Genomic DNA, 27,846 nt, shown 5'->3' with positions numbered 1-27,846 from the left:
CCCAGCCCTGCACTATAGGGTAGTTAGCAAATTTGGATGCAAATGGGCCAGAGGAAGGGTGTGGCAACTTGCACCCATGGTCATTAATTGAATTCCCCTTTGTGGCACCTGATTAATAATAATAATGCTATTTAATCATTTATTTTATTTAATGACACTTTAAAAACTTAAAAATGGAATAATTTTAATCTAAATGGAAAATTAATTTGAATTAGTTTCTAAAAATGTGTCTATGATAATAGACTATAATATTATTGTCATTAATAAAATAAATTGTAACACGCCACTAACGATTTTTTTTTTATACATAGATTTTATTGAATCAAAAACATTGAACACAAATATGCAATGTTTACATCTAAATTGAACATAACAAATAGTACATTCAATAATAAATGGGATGCAATGAAACAAGAGTCAGTGCATTTCCATGGCACTCCATTAGAATATGTCGACTTACAAGTGGTTCATTATATTTGTAAACACATACATAATATTTAAATATTGGCATAGGTGAAATAGAGGCAGAAGAGAAAAAAAAAAGGTGGAGGTGTCTGGCGCTCACTCATTGGATAACACAATAGGGGGATCACTGAGCAGGATATGGGTTTCATACCCAAGGTCAGTTGTATGCTGTTATAAATCTAAGTTGATGTTCGCAAAGTTGCGATGAGTCTTTCCCATGTATCGAAAAAGGACGAAGCCCAACTATTATTATCAAACATGATCTCAACCCAATCCATGCGAAAGATAAAAGTAAGTTTTTCCTTATATAATTGAAAGTTCACTAAAGATATTTTTAAATGATTGCAGAGCTTGATTTTTCTAATTAAAACTCACAAATTATAAGATTTTTTACATCACAATTCTTATCATTCCATTTTCCATTGTCATGCATTTCTACACAATCCTCCACTCCATGTTCATTATTGGGTTCACCTGAAGTCCAGTTTGAGTAGTTAATTCTTTCACCACTTGGATATTTAAAAGTGCCCTCTGTCTCCCTGTCATTTATACCCAGATATGCATGAACCTCAAACTTTTTGCGAATAGATAACACAGCCTGGTTCTCTGCAGCATTCCTTGGTGATGCCAGCTGACCTCCTGCTTTAGCACAAGCTGACTTTGCATCATTATAATTAGCTTGGTCACCGTTTGAGACATAGATCTTTTCTCCAGATGTAGCCCCTTCTTTGTAAAAGGTAAAAGCTGAAATTGAAGGGAAAAAAAAAAAAGAGAAAAAAATAAATTGGCTGATGGTACAGGTGTGCTTTAATGTACATATGGGAAAAAGCTGTGGGGTTATTCACACCTGATCGCTGCTGTGCCAATTTCCAAGCCGATCAATTATCAAACCACTGCACATGCTTCTGGGTTGCAGCGCGCGTCTGCGACAGCACACAGTGACAAAAATCATCAAATTTTTTTTTTTTATTATTTGCAAACCGCTTGCAGTTTGATTGACAGGAAGTCGCTGTTTGATCCTGGTAACCAGACATTTTCAGGGAGTGTCTGGAAAAAGCAGGCGTGCCCTAGCATTTTCAAGTGAATGGTGTGTGACATCATCTCAATGTTTTGTTTGTAATTTGCAGTATTATTATTGTAATATATTGTTGCAATTTTTGTATTTTTTAACAAGTGTATCTTGGGCTGTTTAATGACGTCATTACTCCCAGACCCGCCTCTGTAACCAGAAATGGGTGTTACTGAATTGCCTATATGATGCTATTTATGTTGATCTAATTCACATGCTGGTTATGGCTTGACAAAAACGTCAGTGAAAGAATTGAAACATTGCTACAGAGCCACTTGTCTTGAGTTTTATTGGGTGTGGATCGTTTTATCGACCACACTTAGGTTGACAGTCATTAGGTCGCCACCGTGGGGTCTACAGGGGGGAAGGTCGACAGGTGTCTAGGTCGACATACAGATGGGTCTTGTCCCATCTTTGCAGGGGATGGCGCTGGCGTCGCCAGCCGCCATCCCCCGCCAGCGCCATGGCGACGGTGAGAAGCGGACGCGCGCGCACGAGAGGCGCGCGCGTCCCCTTCCGACGGCGCTTCGATGCGTTCCCCCGGGTCCCCGCCGGCTTGCCGGCGGTAACCCGGGGTCCCCGCCGCCTGCCCGCACCCCCCACTAACCCCCCTAGCCCTGTCCGTCTCCCTGAGGCGGAGACGGACAGGGTTTCCGTCGCGCTAGCGCCGGAGACTGAGACGCGCGTGCGCGTGAGACGCACGCGCGTCTCAGTCTCCTCGCTGGCGAGGCTGCTGGCGGGTCGCCAGCGCGTACGTTCTGGCGACCCGCCAGCAAGGATGGCAAAAGACCCATCTGTAGGTGAGGGTCGACAGGTGTCCAAGTCGACATAGGACAAGGTCGACATGGGTTTAGGTCGACATATCGTTAGGTCGACATGAGTTATGTCGACAGGTCGGAAGGTCGACATGGTTTTTTAATGTTTTTTTTTTATCCGAATGTCAACACAGTCGACATGGACACAGTTGGAAGGCAACCGCAGCCCCTCGCTTTGGGCACACTATTTTCTTCTCCCACCATGCCCTAGTGGATGGTAGGGCATGAAATACCACCTGTCGGCACATGTCGGCTCAAAAAACAGTAAAAAAAACATGTCAACCTTCCGACCTGTCGACCTAACGGTATGTCGACTTAAACTAATGTCGACCTTGTCCTATGTTGACCTAGACACCTGTCGACCTTCACCTATGTCGACCTAGACACCTGTCGACCTTCCCCCCTCTCGACCTAGACACCTGTCGACCTTCCCCCCTGTCGACCCAATGGTGTCGACCTAAGTGTGGTCGATAATTCGACTGTATTCCTTTTATTTATGCATTATCCAGTCCATAGTGAAGCTGCTCAAATTGATTTATATAAAGTGGTGCCGTACTGCCACCTTGTGGTTACAATTTATGTACAATAAATTTTTCAGTGACCTATACACATGCACCCAGTTTATTAATGAGCTGGATTTTTAGCTCTCACTTTTTAAAATTTTGTTGTGGGGTTGTTTACAGCCGGTGAAGATTCCTCCAGTGCTGAACCTTATTGTTTGTTTAAACTTTTTTATATAACACACATAAGAACATAAAATAAGAAGACTTCCAGTTCCAACGCTGATGAGGACTGCAGCATCACACTGAGCTCCGCTACAGCCTCAGCCAGCTCAGCTCAGCACGCCGCACGCCCACCGCTTATAGCGAAGACAGCCAGGGGTCACAGGGGACACTCCATGGACCACCATGGAGAGTGATTCTGACTCCTCATCTAGCCTACACACAGCCAGAGCTTTTCTCCCCACCATATCACCTGCAGGCCCACTGCCATATGCAGACATAGTCAGAGCCATTCAAGATACAATTAACCCTATATTGGATGCCCATGCTGCAAAGCTACAGCATTCAGTACAAGATATAAAATCACAAATTTAACAGATTACCAAAAAGTTGAATGCAAATAACCAAGGATTGGGGGAAGCTTTCCAGGACATTCATACCCTGAAATTAATGATGCCTTGATAAAGCATTTATAAAAAGGTCGTTGACGCCACTGTCATAACAACTCAAATCGTGTCCATGTGATAAAATGTGTAGTTTATATGTTGTGTGTGATTAGCAGCACTCAGGTCATGGGTTCGATCCCCACTAACTGTGTGGAGTTTGTATATTCTCCCCGTGCTTGCGTGGGTTTCCTCTGGGTACTCCGGTTTCCTCCCACAATCCAAAAATAAACTGGTAGATTATTGGGCCATAACAAAATTAACCCTAAATTGAATGTGTGTCCATGTACATATGTCCTGCTATTACAGCTTTACAAGTGGACTCTTCCTCATGTTCCAACTACAAAGGGATGACACAGCTCATATGCTATCCTAAAAGGATTTAAAGATCACCCAGAGGAACCCACCAAAGAACTGCATTGGTAATTATATTCTACCATCTAACATCTATTGGATTGGGGAAACATACAATCCCCTGCCTATTGACTGGTCCTTTGCTTCACCATCTGGCGGCACTAATAGGAGCGGATCCCACCCCCCCCCCCCCCAAACAGCTGTTTAAGAAATGGCCCAGAGGGCAGTGAGCATTGTTTTTAACATTGTTTATTTTCACTAATGTAAAATGTATGTGTACCATTAAATGTTATTTTTATCTATATTGTCCTCATTGGTTTAGCGCTACCTTTCTTCCTATTGCACTTCAGAAAACTACCTACCAAATACAAAACAAATTAGACGACTTGGAAAATCATTCAAGAAGGAACAATAATTTGCACCTTATTGGCATTCCTGTGTCTGTTAAGGGACCGGCATTACATACATTCCTCACTACCACCCTGCCCATATTTCTCCATATACAAACCGCATATACTGGCATGATAGTGAAGAGGGCCCATTGCTGGGTCCCAATAGAGGCAACCCTAATGGCAGACAAACACACATCATCTTTAAATGCCTGAACTTTCTACATAAAGACATAAAATTTGTATGGCATTCTGACAAAATAGAAACCTTCAATAGGAAGGCAACAAATTGAAGTCACGAGAGCCAGGAGAGATTTCTCCCAGCTTTGTTCCTGAAGGCCCACACCAAATTTATCCTCATATTCCCAGCGAAACCATGTATCTTTTCAGGCATTTCCTACAAAGATTTCAGTATAGTTTCTGATGCAAATCTGATTGAAATGGCTCAATCCTCCGTTACTCTTGCAGACCCTGATGCTGCTCACTGACCAGATTTATTATCGATCTACATTATTACTGTACCTACATTATTTCCTGACTCTAAGAGTTATCTCCCTCAACTTCAAAACCCCCACCCCATTGTTTGCAAGATAGTTCTTTACACTGACAGCCTTAACGGATGAGGAATAGGGCCGCCGTGTCCACTTATTCCATCAAATAATTTTTCTATTATCTACCTCAAATTATAGGGGTTTTTCCATATGGTAAAATAGAAATGGACATTTAAACAATTTTTTTCATAACAAATGTTTTCAAGTTTTATATAGATGTGCGCACTGTGACTTCAAATATTTGAAGTCACAGCACACACGCGCTGCGCCAGCGGTAGCTATAGATATGTTGTAAATTATTTTCGACTATGGCTCATGTGTTGTTTCTGTTTGTTCTGTTTGTGCTCTTCTGCTCCGGAACCCAGCAGTATTCCATGCTGCTGGTACTCTGGAGGGCCACATAAATATTCTTGTGTGGGTGGCCTGGATGTGGTAGCTATTATTCACTATCCTGCTCAGATACCTACCTGTTATCATATGGTTGGCCGCACACTGGTCACTTACATTTGACCCTGTTCTACCTTTATGTTTTTCCCTATTGTGTTTACAGGAATCTCACCTGACACTCTCCGAAATACTTAAATTAAACACCTTGGGATGGTCAGTGCTGGTGTCGGCACCCTTTAATTCTAAGTCAAGGGGGCTTGTCATATTGACTCGGAAACTTATTCCTACATCTGTTCATACTTCTCATTCAGACCCGGAGGAACGATATGTCCTTGTAGATGTTTCTATTTATTTATTTCAATATACATTTTGCAATGTTTATGCTCCCAATGTCTTTTCTAAAATATTGTTCCGTAAAATTCTTACTATGCTTACTCCTTATCTAGATCGGGAAATGTCCTCTTTGGCTAGAAGACTGCCTCCAAAACATAATATGAAATACTTGATGACCAGTTTATGTCTCACAGATGTTTGGGGAGTGTGCCACCAACTATAGAGAGAGTTTTCTTTCATCTCAGCAACACATAACACTCTATCCCGTATTGACTATATACTGCTTTGAACTGACTTATTGCCACAGATCCGTGATTTTGCCATTTTAACAATATATATCTCTGATCATGGAGCATGCTGGATATCACAAAACAGAGGCCCATACCAGCAATAGCATTTCCCTAATCATTACACAAGCTCATTGAAGTTTAGGTCTAACCTAGAATCCACTTGGATGGAATACAAGCATAATAACACGGAGGCGGAGATGGACTCTCCATTAATATTTTGGCAAGCCTCAAAACCTCTAATAAGAGGGGCAATTATATCGTATAGTGCTCAAGCCCACAAAGATAAAACCAGGCATTAACTTCAGTCTCAGACCCGTCTTGCTGACACATACCAAAAATATATAAAACTAACCCTACACAGGCCCATAAAACTGAATACTATTAAATTAAAGCCCTTTTTGACAATTTACTAACTAAAACAGAATCCCGATTATCCTGCCACCTACAAAGTAGATTTCACAGATTTAGAGGAAAATCCAACCGGCTTTTGACTAACCTTTTACATGGCTAACAGCCTCCCACTGTTATCACCGCTTTGGTTAATGATAATGGCATGGTAATACACACTGGGAAAGATATCTCCACTATATTGCATACTTACTATTCTAAAAAATATTATTCACCTTCCATTAATCTTGCAGTTAAGTCCAAATTTTGGTCCACCGTTAAAATACCGACTTTTACGACTGACCAAACAGCCTCTTTGATGTCAGACCTCACAGAGGAAGATATTTCACATATGATTGGCCGGATTAAGACCAGGAAATCACCAGGCCCAGATGGCTTAACGAACAAGTATTATAAATGTCTTGCCCCTAAACCTATACCCCCTGTGAAAGTACTGCTCAACTCCTTTCTCCAAGGAACCCCCTTCCTCCCTACTTTAATTCTACCATACTGAAGATACTCCCGAAACCTGGCTGGGACCCTATGCTATCTTCCTCCCTTATTGCATAATATCACTCCTTAATATAGACTGTAAAATAAATACAAAAATCTTAGCTGATAGATTAAAAATTATTCTACCCTCGATTATAGATAAAGTTCAAACTGGATTTATCTGGGGAAGACACTCGGTACTTAACATTCAAAAACTTTGAACAGTAGCTTCGGCTATTGAGGACCTCAGACCCTCAGGCAATCCTGTCATTGGATGCCGAAAAGGCCTTTGACATGGTCACTCGGTACCACCTCTTTACATCATTGCGGGGTTCGGGGGCCCGGGGGATCTAGAATCTATATTTCTAGGCATCCTCACAAATACTATTTAATAACTATCTATCCAGGGATGGTGTAAGGCACCAGAGCGCCCCAGGGGGGGGGGGTTTGCTCCACGTGGGTGCCGGGAGCTCATCTGCTCCATCACACCGTTGCTCCACGAGGGGGGGATGCTGGGTGATGCGGCACGGCCGCCGCTACACTCAATGGGAGGGAGCTTGTGAGCACAAAACCAGTGCCGGATTCCCTGCTGTGAACAGACTGCCTGTCACCACTGCAACAGCAAAAACCCGAACCGGAGTGTCAGCTGCTCTCAGGATACTTTGCTAACAGCCGCCCCTCCCTCACCTGTGTCCAGTCAGCCTCCTGCTGTGCTGCCCGGACCAATGACCGCTTCCGGGTGCAGGGAGGAGGAAGAGGAGCCCTGGCAGCAGGGTAAGGGTCCAGGGAGGGAGGGGGGACCCGCTGCACATCGCCGGTCACAACGCAAAGGACAGCTCTTAATGCAAGAGCTTTCCTTTGCGTTAAGATTTGCATATGTTAGTGCATATGCGGTTATTAACAGTGCGAATGCCGACGATGTGTGGCTGCGGTTATTAGAAAATCCCAGCCACTGTATGCATAATACATGTATGCTAGCTTTCGTAGACAAATAGGAAATTATATACAAAATAAAAAGTTACTGAGCTATACACACCTTTCTTCTGCTGTGATAACTGTGACTGCAATGCTTTCACTAGTCCTTCCAGAGTTGATACTCTATTTGTGAGCGCTTTCAGTGCTGTGGAACAAGTGTTTATTAATAGCCATGTATCCAATATCAAAACATCAATGAAGCTTTATACTGTATGAAAAACATGACATCCATCCGCAGGTACAATCTGCATTGACTTGATTTGGCTCCAGGGGCGCTTACTCTGACCTATCTGAGTTTAGGATTTCTTGATACTATTGATAACAATGAACATTTTCTTAACTTCAGTTCTATACAATAGTACATAAATGTCTAAGACATAAATGTTTTAATAGAATACTTCAAATTGTATGTGTTTTATCTACACGTTGTATGTGTTTTATCTACACGTTGTATGTGTTTATGTATTGTATGTGTTTATCTATGTATTGTGGGGGGTATTCTGGTTGATTCGCTCCAATGCGAATTCACATACTTCTGTGTCAACCAGATCCCACCTTGAGAATGGTGGTACGCCGGCCCACCATTCGTAAGGCACGTACGTTCGTATTGGCTGCGAATGGATGTTTCATATAAACATCCATTCACAGCCTGCGGGGGAACACCCACATCATTCGATAGTTGCCGACCATCAAATGTTGTGGAAGGTGCATGCAGATCTAATTTTACTCAGCGCAACCTTAGATCTGTGTGCACATTCTGAGGGAAGTAGGCAGGCAGCAGGGATTCAGTACTGAATCCCGGCGGTCGGGATCCCGGCGTTCAGAATCCCGACGCCATAATCCCGACAGCTGAAATGCCGAAAAGGGGGGACGTGGATCGCCCCCCCTTGCGGGCTCGCTGCGCTCGCCACGCAGCAGGCCCGGTGCCTCGCTACGCTCGGCACACTAATTTATTCTCCCTCCATGGGTGTCGTGGACACCTACGGAGGGAGAATGTGTCGGGATTTCGGCGGTCGGGATTCTGAACGCCGGGATCCCGACCGCCGGGATTTTAACTGCATCCCGGCAGCAGACATCCTTTGATGTCAGTTGCCCCCAGCACCTGCGTCATTGGTCCATTACCATGAAAATGCCCAGCATCTCATGGGAACGTCCATGAAATGCTGGATGTTCCCATATGCTAATGGGCCACCCCACTGGCCCACGCTCACCATGTCCACCACTCCCTTCGCTCACAGGGATGGGTGCACAGCGAACAATTTGTTCCCCGTGGCCACACGCATGCAAAAATGCGCATGCGCAATGAGAAAACATCTGCCCATGCAAATGGACCTGAATAAGGTCCTGTATGTGTTTATCTGCGTGTTGTATGTGCTTATCTACATATTGCATGTGTTTATCTATGTATTTATCTACGTATTGTATGTGTTTATGTATTGTATGTGTTTGTTTACAACTTGTATGTATTTATCTACGTATTGTATGTGTTTAATAAAGTAACAGGAACATCTCATCGGTAGTCAAAAACTTCGATTTTCTTTTACCTGAAGCATCACTGTCCCCTTTTTCCCCTTGTGGGCCCGAGGGACCCCGTTCTCCTTTTGGTCCAGGAGGTCCAGCAATACCTGGTAGTCCAGCTGGACCAGGTAGTCCTGCAAAAAATATTTAAAAAATAATAAAGTATTTAACAGCAGATCCACCTATTACCCTGTGATATATTTTCTTACCTTGGTGATATGGGCATAGAATCAGGCATGGACAAATAATTATGATTATCATTTTTGTTTTTGTTCCTTTCTTTTATTGGTCAAATATGTTAAGTTACACAATGTACAGTAATGACCACCAAAGCAATGATTTCACACATTAACGCTTTCATTGACAATGTTTACATGCACATATTCTGGACTTCTTGTTTACCTGATATGACTATAACATTTTGCTTCAATTAAAAATAAAAAAACAATAGTGTGTGACGTAATGAGTAATGTGCTGTGTATTTGTGTCGCTGCTCTGTCATTTAGTGTCGCTTGCCAACTCAGTGCAACCTTTGGCCAATATTGGTGAAAAGCTTGTGGATATGAGCTATCCACTACCAAAGATGTGCACATTAAAACTTTGCAATATGCATTATGTTCCATTAACAGAATGTAGGCATAAAAATGGCCAATTAACTACATTCAACCCTGCATAGCCATTACACAAAGATACGGTCATCTGGTGACAGAATCCCAACTGCCAGAATGCCGAATGGTAAGTTTGCAAGGAGCGCTAACGTATGGCCGGGGAAGGGGGGGGAGGGGGGATTAGGTTTATGTAATAGTGAGGGGATTTAAGGTTAGGTTGCAGTGAGGGGAAAGTTAGGGTTAGGTTATGGGGGGGGGGGTTGGGTTAGCCACATAGAAGGGGGGATTAGGCTGCGGGGCATGGGGATTAGGACTAGGCGGCAGGGTACGGGAGGTTAGGCATTAGCGGGGAGAGTTATAGTCAGGATGTACAGAGGTAGGGTTAGGCTGCTAGAAGGTAGTGTAAGGGGCGGGTAAAGATACTTCTCTCCTTTGTGATATTGGTATTGTGCATCCTGACCCCATTATACATACAGTCACTATGAATGCCAAATGCACGTTTCATAACCCGTTTGTACAAAGTTAATTCAAAAGATGTTAACAATTAAAGAAAGAATACAATTTGGAAGAATAACACATTATGGTGACATTCCGAAATGTTAATTGCAATATACTATATTTTACCTTGTTCTCCTTGTTCTCCCTTAAGCCCATTTATACCATCTTTGCCTGGTAGACCATCCTTCCCAGTGGCACCAAATATACTGATGGAACAGGCATTGTTGTCTTGATCCATACATATCTGGTTACCAGATAGCACCAAGGGCACACTGAGCAGGAGACACAGAGCCTGGATAGCTTGCATTTTTCAAATGAAGAAGTTCTACAGAATTTGAAGAAGGAAAGATCTTTCATTACAGGTAAGGTAATGTAAAAGTGTATCACCACTGCTACAGATTACCTAATTAAACATTTTCACAGGAGTGAGTCAGTTGTTTTGTTTAAGTAACTAAATTCCCAAATCTTCAATTAGTGGTTCAAATTGAAAAAAAAAATTGTTCAAAAATAACATTTTTGGATATAAATTGCTGGTTATATAGCCTAAGACAGTTTTATACATTTGAGTACAAACTTCAGAGCAATGACTGAAACTTTGCTTACTCTTTGTTTGGGTTTGAAAATTTAAATTCAATAAATTGCAAACCTAGAGAATTGTTATATTTCAATTTTGTAATCTTCTGACAAGTTGACTCCACACATGTTCACATACTGTACATACATATATAAATATTTATTGCGTAGAATATAATTGCTAAGACAGTTTTTGCTGGCTATTTAGGTTTAGAGCAATCTACAGTAAGACCAATAAATATATAATACCAATATATTGCACATAGCTAGTCGTGCAGTATATATATATTATACATTTTATATTACTACTGTACATTGCAACCAGGGCCCTTCTGTAACTATGTCATTTGAAAACTGTTTTTATATGTATATGTACACACACACACACACACACACACACACATATAAATATGTGCGTGTGTGTTGTTAGCTATAATATTTTGTAATTGTGCAACTTGCATTTGCTAGCGCTATGTACGGTATTGCAGGACCCTTGTGGCATTTGATTTTTGTTGCTGGAACTTTGCTATTTGTAGACAGGATATGATGTACTGAAAGTAATAGCAAGCGAAAGGTTAGATAACACTGAACAAAACCCAACCACTAGCCATCTGAGACTTACCAGTACGATAAGTAGTGTTTGGAAACTTTGCAGTAGAAATATTTAAATACTATCAGTACACATCTATATATACTAATCAGCTGTTTCCTTATTTGCATACTTTGCATGGGTGGAACCTTGATTTTTCGATTGGATACAATGTACTGAAATTGATAAAATGATGTAAATATGCTTAGATTAATTAACAAAACATAGCCAAAACAAATATGGTTTATAGCTCTGCTATTACTGCATGTTACATACTGCGTTATGTATTCACCAGCTGGATCAAAAATGACGAAACAAAGATATAGTGCAATCCTTTTCCTAAGGAAAGATCAGGGCCTGATTAACCCCTTCAGTGGTACTCCCGAGAATTTTCTGTGCTATGCTCCAGTGCCCAGACTGGCAAACCCGGAAAATTCTCTGGATTGCCACTACCTGCGCTGGTTAGTGCCGGGCAGCGCCGCTGAGTGCTGAGCTCAGATTCACCCGCTGCCCCGGCTCATGCTGCCCGGCCCTGCTTCCTTCACCCCGGCTGTGTGCGGCTTGACCTTACTAACGTCACGCTACTCACAGCCAGGTTGCCGAAGGCAGGGCTGGGCAGTGGCTAATGTAGTGCTCAGCGGGGCTGCCCGTCTCTGAGAGACAGTGTTGTTGTTGTTTTTTTTAGGGAGCGCTCCCCAACAAAACTCACCCAGTGGGGAGCGCTCCCTAAAAAAACACCACTGGAAGGGGTAAAAGGCTCCAGGGGCCCTAGGCTAATACACATGCATGTAGCTCCTCTTGTAATGCTGCTAAAGACACATCTTTTACTACTCATTTAATGCTGCTAAAGACACATCTTTTACTACTCATGTAATGCTGCTAAAGACACAGCAGATACTGCCCATGTGCATACAACAAAGGTTATATACTGTAACTGGCACGTAGGATCTAATGCTTGTGGTGCATGAAGGAGACTTTGGCTTTAAGTTGACCAGCTGGCACTGTAGCACAGTGTACATCCAGTAATGGTTCCATCAGTATGTTACATTGGCACAACCACCCGGCAGCAACCTTAAGATCTTTACATTGGGATGGGTGATAGTTAACAAGCATACTGTATGTATTTCTCCATCACACTTACAATTAACATATACAGTGTATATATACAGTATATATATATATATATATATATATATATATATATATATAAAACATACATCACCACAATAGTGGATGGGTGCACAGGGGCCCCTTCAAAATAAGTACCACACAATGAATCACCTCCAAATAAACAGACCTGGAGCTGCCAAGTACTAGACACCAGTGTTCCTGCTCCTTGGTCTTTTTTCCTACCACAAATGTAATCACAGAGAGGTGGGAAAAAGACACACCTGGTTTGTTTATCAGCCAGGGGTATATATAGCTGATCTTTTGGGACTATCACCATGCTTCTGATGAAGGACTGTTGTCCAAAACGCATCTAGCAGGTGACATATAGAGACTGCTGAGGGAACCAAGGAGCAGGAGTCAGACCTTCAGTGTCCGGTACATGGCAGCTCCAGTTCTGTTTCATTTGGAAGATCGTAATCCTGTGGTACCTATTTGCAAGTGACCACTGGGGATGCACTCACTATTGTGGTGATGTATGCTTTTACATATATGTTAAATGTAAGTGATATGGATAAATCAATTTTTACCTTTATTTAGAAATATTGCACTCTTTCTTCTTTTCTGTTGGCTTTTGAGAGTGAAACAATTACATTGTGTCACGTCTGGAGTAGCACCAGCTGCAGAATATAGTAGGCTGGGTGCTTTGACGTATGGGGGTTGCATCCAAGACAGAATAGAGGAAACCATGAGGATCAAATATAATGAATTTAATAAAGATATTGCAGACAGTGATAATGATGGTATAAGACGGTACATTATATGGCAAATATGCAAATATAAAGTCAATTGTCCAGTAGGTTATTGTAATAGATGATGAAGCTTTGTACTTGAAGAATATTGCAATATCATTTGAAGAGTGGAATTGAATATAAACTGGAGTGGAATACTTTAAGGGTTGCAGAAGGAATTGAGGATTGGATGATTTGAAGAACGAATGAAGATTGTATTGTAGATTAGAAGATTGGATGATTGGTTGAAGATTGGAGGATTGGTTGAAGACTGGAAGATTGGATGATTGGTTGGAGATTGGAAGATTGGATGATTGGTTGGAGAAGATTGGATGGTTGGTTGAAGATTGGAGGATTGGATGGTTGGATGAAGATTGGAGGATTGGATGGTTGGTTGAAGAATAATATTAAATGAAAAATAATGAATGAAGAAGAGTTGTCCTTTGCTGTATAAGGTTGTGGCTGCTGCCAGAGGTAACCGTGGAAGTAACAGTCGGGAGAGTAGCAAGGTGAGACCCCTTAGAGGACCTGACCTTGCGATCCACATTGGCGGTAAGCAGAGTCCGGTGGTACGTGAAGCAGTGAATGGCCAGCAGGATCTCTTCAGGGAGAAGCTCAGAACCATAGCGAGAACTACAGAGCAAGGTAGGAGCGGATAGCTCAGGATCGTAGTGAGTAACTACAGAGCCAGGTAGGAGCAATGATGCTGCGGGGTGGACATCATTGTACTGACTGCCGGACTAGCCTGAGCAGTCAGTACTTACCAGGTGAGCTGCGCCGGGATTGGTCAGGCAATCAGGCAGGGAGGCGGAGCTGTGCAGGAGAGGCTGGGGAAACCAAGAAGATGGTGCCCGCCAGAGAGGGCGACAGATTCTAGCCGGCCCTGATGATACGCAGCTGCACAAGCACCGGCCTTTACTCAGACGCAGACCAGGCACAAACACACATGGCAGCATGCTACTCATATCCTGCATGGAACTGGAGCACAATACACCGGTGTCATCACGCGATGACAGCATGGCCACATGTACCCCAGTGGAGCCAGAGACATGAGCAGAGTTGAGCGCCATGGTTCCAGTGCACCTAGAGGGTCCAGGGCTGAGCACAGCACAGGGGTCTTGGGCAAACGCCATGGTGGATGTGACACATTGGAAGGGGAGTGGGCATTGAAATCATCCTGCCTTAGAAAAAGGATTGCAGCGTACCACAAAAAAAAATTGGAAAAGGGAATTAAAGTCAAATTAAATTAAAGTCAAATATGTCAATTACTTCATCATTTAAAGATTAAGGGGGAAATTTACTAAGCAAAATACAGCTAAAAAAAAAATTGTATTTGTATTGTAAAATACGATTTTTTTTTAGGTGTATTCATATTTTTAGCATTTACTATGCCAAAATACAACAATTGGTATTCGTATTTATGGCACATTCATATTTATATATACAAATACGAATGTACAGTATATGCCATCGGTAAATGCGAATAGAAATCACCATTCAAAAGTATTTTCAATACGGCCACTAAATAGCGGTAAACTGCTGCTAATTGCCGGCCAAATACGCCAGGAAAATATACTTCATATTCCTGGCGTACTTGGCAGAAGTCTGCACAGATCAGTCAGATGTGTGTAAAAAAATTAAAAATAAATAAATAATTTGAAAAACTGGCGTGGGGTCCCCCCCCCCTCACGGCTGTAACCAGCACCAGGCTCCAAGAGCCGTTCCTGGTAGTAAAAAAATCAGGGAAACATTTGCATAGGGTTTCCCCTTATTTTTTACAACCAGCACCAGGCCCCAGGGCTGGTCCTGGTTCCCAAAATATGGGGGACAAAACGAGTAGGGGTCCCCCGTATTTTGAAAACCAGGCCCAGGCGCAACCAGCCAGCAGGGTAATGCAACAGCCAGGGGGGAGACTTTTTATACAAGTTACCCCGGCCAAAGCCTTCATTCCTACCAACCAGTCAGCCTGGGCAGGGGTCCTGGGGGAGTGGGGACCCCCTTATGAAGGGGTTCCCTCCTCCAGAACTTAGCTGCCCAGGCCGAAGCCTGGTGCTGTCCCCGGTACCCCTGGACTGTGGATACCGGGCTGATTCAAGTGTAAAACATAGAATATACCATTGTGTTTTGCTGTGGAACTATGAGTCCCAGCCAGCCTGGAATGCATACTGGGACTTGGAGAACCACAGGTCCCAGCAGGTCCCCGGCTGTGGGATTACCTTGCTAGCTGGTTGGGTCTGGGGCTGGTTTTCAAACTACTACTACTTGTTTTGTCCCACGTATTTTGGGAAACAGGTCCGGCCCTGGAGCCTGGTGTTATTTGTAAAAAATAAGGGGAACCCCTATGCAAATGTTTCCCTGATTTTGGGGGGGGGGCACACGCGTTTTTTGTTTTTTTTACACTGAAGCCAATACGAATTCGTATTTCAAAGTGCCTCTGCCTTTTAGTACATATATGTATATATATGCAGTCCAGAGTGGGCAGCACACCGTTAATAATGCGTGAATGCTGGTGAACACATGGTGCCTTCCAATAGTGCTCCTCAATTTCTTGGGAACTCACACATACAATTCTGTCAGGCGGCACTCAAAGAAACTCCACACCACACGGCAGGTCACTGCTGTGTGGTGTGGAGTTTCTTCAAGTGCCGCCTGACAGAATTGTGTATGTGTGTATATATATATATATATATATATATATATATATATATCCAAATATAGTAATACCGGCACTCGCAACAATAGGCTGAACTTTGACTCGGTGCCTTCCTATGGTGCATTCCATCCAATAACGGCGGCACTCGAGCACAAAAAAATGACATGGACATCAGCCTCAGGTCAACGTTTCAATGGGGATTCCCATTTCCCATCTGTCCTGATGAAAATTGGAATCCCCATCGAAACGTTGACCTGAGGCTGGTGTCCGTGTTTTTTTTTGCTCGAGTGCCACCGTTATTGGATGATATATATATATATATAAACTTATAAAAGCCATAAGTTACTTGGCAGTTGAGCATTAACCCAGAAAAAAAACACATGTTCATTTTAGCTATGATGTGTAAGCAGGTACCAGGTTCCCAAGAAAACCAGTTGCTAGTGTAGGACTTGCAGTGAAATGGGGTCCCTTGGCGATGGGCTGCAAGCTTAAATGCATTGATCAATTCATGAACTAAAACCCCATTAATTATTTATTTATTGATTATTTGAATGTTAAGGTGAGTTGGTTTGTTGTAGTGAGTGCTGGGCCCCCTGTGTTTGTATTTACTAGAGTGTGTGGTCACAGGCCACCGCACCCCACCCTGGGATGTGGGTGCTGTTTGCACCCCATTCCTAGGAATGGCGAGTGTGTTGGTACTTCTGTATCTATATATTTGGGTTAATTTTTAATTAACCTCTGTTACTGTGATCATAGCTTTCTCATGCACCCTAGATAAGCTCATTTACCTGAAACCTGTGACAGCTGCCCCTTTAATACTAATTCAGGTGCTGTGTTTGGGATTGTCTCACCTTATAAAAGCCATAAGTTACTTGGCAGTTGAGCATTAACCCAGAAAAAAAACACATGTTCATTTTAGCTATGATGTGCAAACAGTTGCCAGGTTCCCAAGAAAACCAGTTGCTAGTGTAGGACTTGCAGTGATATGGGGTCCCTTGGCGATGGGCTGCAAGCTTAAATGCATTGATCAATTCATGAACTAAAACCCCATTAATTATTAATTTATTGATTATTTGAATGTTAAGGTGAGTTGGTTTGTTGTAGTGAGTACTGGGCCCCCTGTGTTTGTATTTACTAGAGTTTGTGGTCACAGGCCACCGCACCCCACCCTGGGATGTGGGTGCTGTTTGCACCCCATTCCTAGGAATGGCGAGTGTGTTGGTACTTCTGTATATATATTCATGAACTAAAACCCCATTATTTATTTATTGATTATTTGAATGTTAAGGTGAGTTAGTTTGTTGTAGTGAGTGCTGGGCCCCCAGTGTTTGTAATATATATATATATATATATATATATATATAATTTTTCCCATAATTGCATACTTTGTATGGGAGGAACCTTGGACTTTGTAGATTAGATACAATGTACTGGAAGTGATATAAATATAAATATGGTTAATTGAATAAACAAACCAATCCATTAATAAAAGCCAAAATAAATATGGTTTTATAGCTTTACTATGTGTCACATGCTGAGTTATGTATTTACCAGCTGGATCGAAAAGTAATAAAAAAAATGTGGGACATAAAAAATAAGGTAGTTGTTTAGTAATCAGAATATTTCCTCAATAAGATAGTGTAAACATATAAATTATGGAATAATTATGCTGTGTACACACGGTACAATCCAGCATGAGATTTTGACTATATAGGCAAAATCGCAAGCAGATCGTATGCAGATCGCACAGGTTTTTTACCTTGCGATCCCGATGCGCGCTCCCGTGACAGCACAAATTGAAACCCAGATAGACAGGACAGCAATGACTATATAGTGCAAATCTAATGCTGATTGTATGAATTGTATGTAAATAGTAGAGTTAGCAAAGATTGCATAGCACTCGAATCTTATGTCAAAGAGCAAGGGAATCTCACCGTGTGTACACAGCATTCATTTAGCAATTCTTTATTCCTTCCATTTGGTTTGTTGATCAACATCGCTAGTTTTCTTACTTCCTAGTTAATAGGAAACTAGGTATAACATTTTTCAATCATGATCCAAGCTGGACACCTGACAGAACAAAGTGTTAATGCACACAAGTAGATTTGCAGGGATTAAACAATGGTATATGGGTATCTGCCCCGAGGAGATAATACTATGCATCTGCACAGGTAGAGACAGGGTTTACGGCCTTGCTACTCCTCAAACCACTCTAGTTCTGAAATGCCTGAAATCTCTTATTTATTTTATTTTGCTGCACACTATTTGTATATCTCAGTGTGCATTTAAAAGCTGTATGTACCTTGTGACATACTGTATAAAGCATTTGTACTTAGGCATTTTAGACTTAGAGACAGCATTGATTTCAATAGTATAGTATGCAATATTATTCTTGAAATTGCAGTGGTTTAGACCTCCTAATGAGGCCACCAATAAGAAGTTGACTTCTGGTGCTCTGCAACATCACCATTTCTACCTCCTCATTATCTACAGTAATAACATCTTGACTAATTCATGCCACGGCATACACGCAGTTTGGTACTGTGCAGTCTATGTGTCACAGCCCCCTGGACCGCGGGGTGTACTTATTGGGTCCAGGGGCTCTGGAGATGCAGGCGGTGGAAGCAGGGGTCCGGGCGGCCATTGGTCTCTCCTCTGGTGGGTCCCATTGAGCAGCGGTTGCACTGGTGTCTTCCAGGTTGTGTGGGCATGTGTCATTCCTAGGGCGCATGCCCTGCACTAGAAGCCCTCTTACAGTACAAATTATTGCTAATGTAATCGGACATCTGCATCAGGCCACTCCCTATATAAAGGTAAAAGGGGACTGGTGGTTTATGTGTGCACAATTATGACTGTAATGTTAATTAGCAGCCCTCTGTTGACCCAAAAAAAGAGCAAACACCCACTCTTTGGTATGACAAATCTAGGGAAGAATGGTCAGCATAGAGGGTGCTTATAACAGTGCAGTGGATATGTTATATGAATTCTGGACCCGATTCAGGGCACTGTAGTTTCCAGAAAAACAATTTTCTTATGCATAACAATAAAAACAAGAAAGTCGTTTTCACACAAAAGTGCAAGTGCAGTTTTTTTGGAACTTATGTAATATCTGGGCTCCCGTTTTTCTTATGAGACCGCGTCCCCTCGCGGGGCTCGCTGCGCTCGCCACGCTTCAGGCACGGTGGCTCGCTGCGCTCGCCACACTATATAAAATCAACTCCATGCGTAGTTGGATAGTAGGGGTATGAAAAATGGGGTGCATTTAACATGGGAGCCCAGATAATACATAAGTACCGTTTTTTTAAATGCAAATTAATGCATACAAACACATATATAGACAGGGGCAATCCACATCTTCAGATGTGGATGCCAACACACCAGTGTGTTGGCATCCACATCTGAGGAAGGAATAATTTCCGAAACATGTTATGAGGATACCATCGCGCTGACGGGAGGACATTGTGACCATCTATCCTTGTCTCTATTCAAGTCTGTGCGGTGGTTCGCACCTTTATGCTATCCCGGGACCCACCATCTTATAGCACCATAGCCCTCCGCACCACCTTGGGACGGTGAGATAGAGACCTTGATTGCCCCATCTATATATGTATTTGTATGCATTCATTTGCATTTAAAAAAACTGCACTTGCATTTTTGTGTGAAAACGACTTTCTTGCTTTTATTGTTATGCATAATAAAATAGTTTTTCTGGAAACTACAGTGCCCTGAATCGGGTCCAGACTGTTATAAGCACTGTCTCTGCTGACCATTCTTCCCTAGACACTCCCTATATAAGGAAGTTCCTGGCAGGCATTCCCTGCCAGAGTATTGGTTCTCACAGCTGCTCCAGCGTTCCTAGTGTTTTTCTGTTATTTCCTGACTATTAGTGACACATCCTGGCTATTCTTTTGACTATTCTCTTGCCTTATCCCTGTGCACTGTGTATAGTGATCTTGTGTGTATGAGCCGGTCTGAATTTGGACCTGTGTCCCTTTATTCCTTTGGTACCTGCATTGCCCATTAAATTCTGACCCAGTGAGATGACTACGATTATTTCAAAGCCCATTCTGTCACCACCAGAGTATGCCAGCCACTAAATGTGAATCTGAGCAGGGGACTGTGACCAGCATGCAAAGACCAAATACTACTTGGAGGGTTTTTATCGGGTGGATGGATAGCGCACTCTGTGGTTGTTTGTAGTGAGTCAGTTGGGGAAGAGGGGGGGGGGGGGGGGTTGGGGGGAATGGAAAAATAGGATGGGGGAATAGAAAGGGGGGGGAGAGGGTTGTGGTGTGGAGAGTGGGAGAGGTGTTAGATGGGTCAATAGAGTTTCTAAATAACAGTCAGGATGGTTAAATGATAAAATAAGGAATTTTATTGAAGATAACAATCTTTAGTAGGTGCTCCACTGGAGCTGGTGTCGACACAGTCTAGTATTGGGGGTCGATGAATGTCGGAGGGCACCCTGCTGTCCCTAATAGGAGCCCTTGTGGGGATTGGGATGCCAACAGGTTCCCTTATACCATATGTCCTAACAGGACCTATGTCTCCTATATGGGATACAGTGGGGTGTATAAGTCTCTGTGAGTGTGATGGTTGACAGCGTGTGTTGCTGGTCAGGAGTCCCTTGGAGATCAGGGTGCCAACGGGTACCTTTATACCATAAGTCCAGCGGACTTATGTCTCCTGGAGTCTAATATGAGCTGTTCAACAACGATGTGAAACACAACAGTCCTGAATGGGAGAATTGCAAGCAAGTAGCGGCGTCCCACACCTTGCTTCTTACCCCGTCCGCTGTAGATATGTTTGGCCGTCCTGGGCTCTCTTGGAGTCCAGATGGGTCCCGTGGGTGTTAGGACTGGTGTGGCGTCCGATGCAGCTTCTCCGCTCACAGCGTGTGTGTCGAGTTGCCGGTCTGCAGGACACGGCGTCTCCCGGCGCACCGCTTGTGACGTCAGCGCGTTCTTACTTGCACGGAGGAGAATGAAGGAGTGTGAAGTATGCAGGCAAAGCCTTTTGGGTGCTGTAGTTTTCTTGACCAACGCGTTTCGGCTATGGAAAGCCTTTGTCCTTGACTAGATTGTTATCTTCACTAAAATTCCTTATTTTATCATTTAACCATCCTGACTGTTATTTAGAAACTCTAGTGACCCATCTAACACCTCTCCCACTCTCCACACCACAACCCTCTCCCCCCCCTTCCTATTCCCCCATCCTATTTTTCCATTCCCCCCAACCCCCCCCCCCTCTTCCCCAACTGACTTTCACTACAAACAACCACAGAGTGCGCTATCCATCCACCCGATAAAAACTATATGTAAAGGGTTCTGGACAGACCTTAGGATAAGCAGCACCACGCACATAGACCAGGTAGAGCGCAATATACCCAATTTTTTGTACTACTTGGAGGGGTCAATGGCGAAAACCGCAGACAAAGTAAGATTCTGCATCCCTGTGCCAGGTCTTGTCAATGCCCAGTCTGGTAGTCTCTAATACAAGTCTGAGTTTGTGACAGTATACTCTGGCACAAAACAAAGGATCCCATTATTGGACCATCGCCTAAAGATCTAATGGTGAATCTACTTGCAAGGTTTGAAAAACAAAAGCACGATCAAGCCCAGATCATGTAATGTTTGCAGACTGTGATGCAGCGGATGGAGGTATCTCCATCTCCACCAGCATCGGTAGCACTGGTCCATCAGGCAGCAGTGGCAGCTCCACTCTATATATTGCACCTGTAAAACTTTGATGGGAACCCTAGGGAGTTTCGGGGGTTCCTGAACCAAAGTTCAATACAGTTCCACATACAGGCAGCGAACTTCACATCAGAAGGGCGAAGGTGGCCTATATTATCTCCATTCTGTCTGAATGAGCATTAGCTTGGGTATCTCATCTGGGAGAAGAATGATTCCCTGATGAATAATTGTGATAACTTCCTAAGCACCTTCAGGGAGGTTTTTGACAAAGCCAGTTGAATCTCCTCGGCTGCTTCAGCGATCCTTCGGATAAAACAGGGGACTCAAACCATGGGTCAATACAGGTTAGAGTTCAGAACCTTGGCTTCAGAGGTCAGATGTAATGTTGAGGCTCTGATAGCAGCGTTCATTCAAGGACTCTCAGAGTGATTGAAGAATGAGCTGGCATCTCAGGAGCCAACTACATCCTTATTTGGTTTGATCTCGTGTTGATCTGTGTCATAGGGAGAGATTGCTGGAGAGAGTGAGCAGTCTCCCAGATTCAGATTCAAACTGGCTCCCCATTTCACAGCTCCAGATCCTTCTCTGTAAAAACCCATGTAAATCGAGAAGTCCCGTCTCCCTGAAGAGGAGATATAGTGGAGATTTAAGTATCGCCTATGTCTCTACTGTGGAGAATCCAGACATCTTCTTTCCTCTTGTCCTAAGCATAAGGAAAACAGGAAGGGTTGAGGGGTGGTCAGTTTAGGTGTGTTATTAAACACCAAACACCCCAACCAGAGTTTCTGCAGTAAGATGCTGCTGCGGGACTGTTTTTTGTTAAAAGAAGGATGGAGGTCTTACGCCTTTTATAGACTACAGAGGCTTGAATGCCAGTACTGTTAAGGGTTGGTTCACACTTCCACTAATCTCTGAGAAAGGATCAAGAGGGCACAGACATTTGAAAAACTAGATTTGCATGGAGCCTATAATTTGATCAGGATCAGAGATGGAAATACAGTAAGTGGAAGACTGCTTTTAATACTCAGGACAGGAATTTTGAGTACTTGGTTATGTCCTTTTGCCTAAGTAATGCTCATGCTGTGTTTCAAAAATATATGAATCATATTTTTCATGATTTATTAATCAAATTCATAGTGGTCTGTTTTGACGACATTTTAGTCTTCTTCAAAGATATCAAAACCCATGGTCTTCATGTCTGCAAAGTACTATCTTGTCTTAAGAAGCATCAGCTTTACTACAAATTGGAGAAGTGTTTCTTCGATCAGAGAGAGATAGCATTTCTTGGGTACAATGTTTTTGGTACCGAGTTGTGCATGGACTCAGAGAAGCTTTCTGACATAACCAACTGGCCCCAGCCAGTGGGCCTCAAGTCTATTCAGCAGTTCAGCTAAGAACTGGCCACTGGAGACTGAACAAGCCTTTTCTCAGTTAAAACAAATTTTAATTTCTGATCCCATTCTTAGATGTCCTGATCCACTGTTCTTTCTTGAAGTGGATGCTTCTTCAGTTGGAGTCAAGGCAGTCCTCTCTCAAAGGGATGCAGCTATGTAAGAAATGGTATTCTTGTGGATTCTTTTAGAAAAGACTCCATCCACCTGAGCGAAATTATGCGGTCTGGGATAAGGAGTTGTCTGCTATCAAGTTGTCCGTACAAAATTTCCAGTAACAGTACATATAGACCACAGGAATATACTATATTTGATAACGGCTCATTGTCTAAATTGCCGGCAGGCTAGATGGTCATTATTCTTTGATCGCTTTAATTTGATTTTAACTTTTTGGCCAGTTTACAAAAATCTCAAGATGGAATGCCAAGAAGAATATGAGATTGGAGCGATCTTGTACCCCAGAGTGTCAAGAGTAATTGATTGGAAGGGTTTTGGTCCTGAGGAACGTTGTTGAGTGAAAGCTTCTAATGTTCATGCTCTACAATTGCTTAAAAAATTCAGAGGGTGTTCGGTGCCCACCCCTAGGGGAAGGGGTAATATCCCAGCCTCCCAGACCGCAGAGTGTACTTAGCGGGTCCAGGGGCACTGGAGATGTGGGAGGTGGAGACAGGGTGTCTGGGAAGACAGCAGGCTCTCCTACGGAGGGGATCCCAAGTGGCAGTGAATGGCGCAAGTCGCTCCCTGCAGCACCGGGGTCCCATTGAGCAGTAGGTGTGCCAGCTTCTTCCAGGTTGTGTGTGAGAGCGTCCTTCCTAGGGCGCGCACACTGCACTAGAAGCCCTATTACAGTACAAATTATTGCTGTAGTCATCGGACGTATGCAGCAGGCCACTCCCTGTATAAGGAAATTCCTGACAGGCATTCCCTGCCAGAGTATAGGTTCTGACACCTGTTTCAGCGTTCCTAGTGTTTTCCTACTATTTCCTGACTATTGGCGACTGACCCCGGCTAGTCCTTTGACTATTCTTCTGCCTTATCCCTGTGCACTGCATATAGTGATCGTCTGTTTATGACCCAGTCTGAATTTGGACCTGTCTCCATTTACTCCTTTGGTATCCGAATTGCCTGTTAGACTCTGACCCGGCAAGATGACTATGAGTTTTCCAGAGCCCATTCTGCTACCAGCTTCTAAAGGAGTACCTGAACAGGGGACCACAATGTACTATGTACATGCTGCAGCACTTAAATGAAGGAAAAAAATGCTTTCCCTGCTAAAAGCTTTTGGAAATTGTATAGAACTCACAGTAAGTAAATTGATTACTTGGGACTGAAAGTTCAACGCTCTCCAAATATCACATTGTACCCTGGCCTCTATATTTGTTTTCTCTATCATTAGAACCTTGCCTGTAAAATGAAAGGCGAAAGCTTAGATGTGGTATTTTGCAATCTCAGGATTCATTGACCTGCTTCTCTAGTTGTGGCCAGGGAAAAAAATAAAAGTATATTATGTGATTTTATTTTCTATTGTAAATTAGGCCCATCCGGATGCCCACTTCTTATTTCAGCTGCTGTGCCACATGCTAACAGTATAGAATCATTGTGAGAGCAGGACATGAGACCTAGGGACTGATTCACGTTGACTCGCTAAGCAGTGTAAATTCGTTCCTTAGCGAGCAAATATAAGTCTTGACTAACGCTATATTTTTGCGGCATGCAGCTATGAGAATGGGGCAGGCTGCTGACATTCTGTGATGTCAGCCACCGACCTCTGGCAGGCATCGGGCCACCGGCGTACCCATGAGAATGCACGTCATTTTATGGGGACGCCCCCTGTCCGAATGCCTCGGCAACTGTGCAAGTCGACCTGCACAGGCGCATATATGGAGCGAATGCGCTGGGGACCAAACAGACCTGAATCATGCCCCGAGTCCAGGAATAATGTGGGAACTGTTGGTTTGAAGTCTGTACCTGTAACAGGGAGTTTAAAGGCAGATAATTTATAAATTCAAGGTGCTATTCAGTCCTGTGTAACCTTTGTTAAATAAAACCCCTCTCACTCGCCACATAGCAAGTAAGATTACCCAACCGGTTTCCTGACAGTGGGTGCTGAATTTTGTAGAAGAAACCTATGTACAGTACTGTACTGTACATGGGTACACTTAATACAAAAAACTCCATTAAACATTAATATATATTAATATATAACTCCATTAATATATATTAAACATATAGACAATTGTGCCAACTCCAAGACCCGTTGCACAAGTCTCTGCTAGAAGGGGGAAAGTGGGGGAAACATATATACTATTTGTTATATAATGCAATGTTGTATTAAACAAGTATGTTCTATCATCATATACTGTAACAGTTGTTTGTGTAATCATTTTCCCCATGTGTGCATTGTTGGTAAACAATAAGCAGTAACATTACTTCAATCTACTGCAGTAATATCACTGGGGGGGCTTTTTATCTTCAAGTAAAATTTAAAGAAACATTTTTAAACTAAATACAAAAAAGTCTTATCTCTTCCATTGGGTAAGGTATAAGTAGGGACCAATGGTTGCAGCTCAGGTAAAGTATGAGATCCTGACACAAACCATGCAAACATCAGTGGTTCCAGCAACCTCTGTATCAGTTCTTCTCACTCTACAAGTACTATGTGTGATGCTTCTGCCTGTCCACATTGCCACATTGATCGGAGTCTCCCATGGAGTCTGTATATTAAGAAATCTACCAGAAGCATTGAGTATTCTTGGCCTAATTCTGATATGGTCATTATTGCACAACCGCAGTAAAATAGCATTAAATAAATATTTCAATTCTGCTTGATGGGTTTGTAGAAAGTAGATGCTTCCTGCCAGCATCTGTGGTCCTGCCCTCAGCTAGTCTGGCAATCCGAACACCTCTGTATGGTTCAGAAAGTCTGCATCTAGTGACGCATACTCTAGTCTCGACACCCATTTTTTTTAATGGCCTGGTCACGGACGTAAACCATTATGTTTCTGCAAATTTGCAGGGCCAGAGAAAATAAATGGTTCGAGATGAGATAGTCTGTGTCCAAAATGTACTGCCCAGAATGCCTCCTTCTTCCATAACATATGGGAATGTGGCAAACTAGGACATTTTAACATAAACTGATTGGCTTTGTTAGTCGGTTATTCTCGGAACATTAAGTTAAACACCCTGTTCCTTGCCTGTTTTTACATTTTACTCTGTTAAACTACATAGGTTCCAACTCTAAAACCATTATTCCTTTACTTATGGTTATTCAAATGTTGGCCAAGAAGCTCATCCTTCCACATTGGATACATACAACTTCTCCCCACAGTGTTAGAAGTTATACTGTACATATGTTGAAAGGCGTTGCCGGATGTGGAAAAGATGGTCCTCTTATTTAATTAAAAATGGGAGATGACAATCCTCCTTATGCCTTTACAAAAATGTATCTTTGTCGTGTGCATACCTTTGACTTGAGTACTCTATTTTTATTGTTCTTGTATATTTCCAATGCTTTTAGCTTTGCTTTTTCACTTTTTCTTGTCATAAACCCAATAAAAAGTATTTTAAATAAACATCAGGTTTGTGTATAAAACAGAAAGCTCTTTTCCCTATATATGGAGCTCTAGTAGGACATCTGTAATCAGCATTGAGAATGTAATATCTGCAGGATTTTTTTTATTTGATAATTTGGTACTTGTTTCCTAGCACGGCCACACCGATTTACATCGGGGTGGTCATGTCGGAAAAATCGGGTCGATCGCATCGCATGCGATTTGGTCGCATGCGATGCGATCGACGCGACCGACCGATTTTAGACCCGATTTTTTCATTGAATGAAATGTAAATCGGGTCCCTGGGACCCGATTTTACATTGGATTCAATGTAAAATATTCCCAACCCCCCCAAATTTGACGGCGTACACCCCACCCCACGATAGACGCCAACCCGAAGCGTGGCGAGCGCAGCGAGCCCGCGAGGGGCGGCGGTGCGCGTCCTCCGACCTTTTCATTCCCCTACTATCCACGTCGGCGTGGAGTTGAGAATAGAATAGTGTGGCGAGCCCGAAGCGTGGTGAGCGGACGCATATACCTGTGAAGTTATACGCGTCCCCTCGCGGGGCTCGCTGCGCTCGCCACGCTTCGGGCTCGGTGGCTCGCTGCGCTCGCCACGCTTCGGGCTCGGTGGCTCGCTGCGCTCGCCACACTATTCTATTCTCAACTCCACGCCGACGTGGATAGTAGGGGAATGAAAAGGTCGGAGGACGCGCACCGCCGCCCCTCGCGGGCTCGCTGCGCTCGCCACGCTTCGGGTTGGCGTCTATCGTGGGGTGACGACGGGGACATCTATAATGTGAAATGGGTCATATTGGCCCATTTCACATTTTTCACATTTTTTCAAGATTTCAATGTTAAAAAATATTTTAACATTGAAGCCTATGGAAAAATCGGGGGCATCGCGTCGGGACCAATGTTAATGGTCCCGACCAACGCGATGCCCCCGATATTTTACCTTTCCCGACACGATTTCAATGTTAAAATATTTTTTAACATTGAAGCCTATGGAAATATCGGGGGCATCGCGTCGGTCGCGTCGGGACCATTGTTAATGGTCCCGACCGACGCGATGCCCCCGATATTGTGTCCTAGCCGGCAAAATGGACCTGATTTCAAAGGAAATCGGGTCCATCTTATTATCTTAACTTAAAGGTACACGATCCATAAGATTGTGGCCGTGCTAGGAAACAAGTACC

At 43.1% G+C, this 27,846-nt stretch overlaps 1 protein-coding gene across 1 annotated transcript; it reads right to left on the bottom strand.

Annotated features, from left to right (window-relative positions):
- Positions 1-399: 399 nt before the first annotated feature.
- LOC146007719 (pulmonary surfactant-associated protein D-like) lies at positions 400-10,609 on the bottom strand. The gene is made up of 4 exons (XM_083146290.1): positions 10,423-10,609; positions 9,217-9,324; positions 7,734-7,817; positions 400-1,209 (listed from the first exon to the last, which is right to left on the bottom strand). Exons 1-4 carry the CDS (start codon positions 10,601-10,603, stop codon positions 830-832), a joined length of 753 nt encoding a protein of 250 aa, XP_083002416.1. The 5' UTR covers positions 10,604-10,609; the 3' UTR covers positions 400-829.
- Between the last annotated feature and the right edge of the window lie 17,237 nt (positions 10,610-27,846).

The sequence above is a fragment of the Crinia signifera genome, chromosome 6 (genome assembly GCF_055691185.1).
Source record: "Crinia signifera chromosome 6, ASM5569118v1, whole genome shotgun sequence".
Taxonomy (NCBI): Eukaryota; Metazoa; Chordata; class Amphibia; order Anura; family Myobatrachidae; genus Crinia; species Crinia signifera.
The sequence above is the reverse complement of the archived record's forward strand: the minus strand, read 5'-3'. Positions and strand labels throughout refer to the sequence as shown.

Bases quoted from the DNA above. Each gene is read 5' to 3' on its own strand.
- LOC146007719 (XM_083146290.1), bottom strand. From the start codon at position 10,603: ATGCAAGCTATCCAGGCTCTGTGTCTCCTGCTCAGTGTGCCCTTGGTG. The intron at 7,818-9,216 runs GTAAAAGAAAAT...CTTGTTCCACAG, and splicing joins AGGGGACAGTGATGCTTCAG to CACTGAAAGCGCTCACAAAT. The intron at 1,210-7,733 runs GTGTGTATAGCT...CTTCAATTTCAG, and splicing joins GTTATCACAGCAGAAGAAAG to CTTTTACCTTTTACAAAGAA.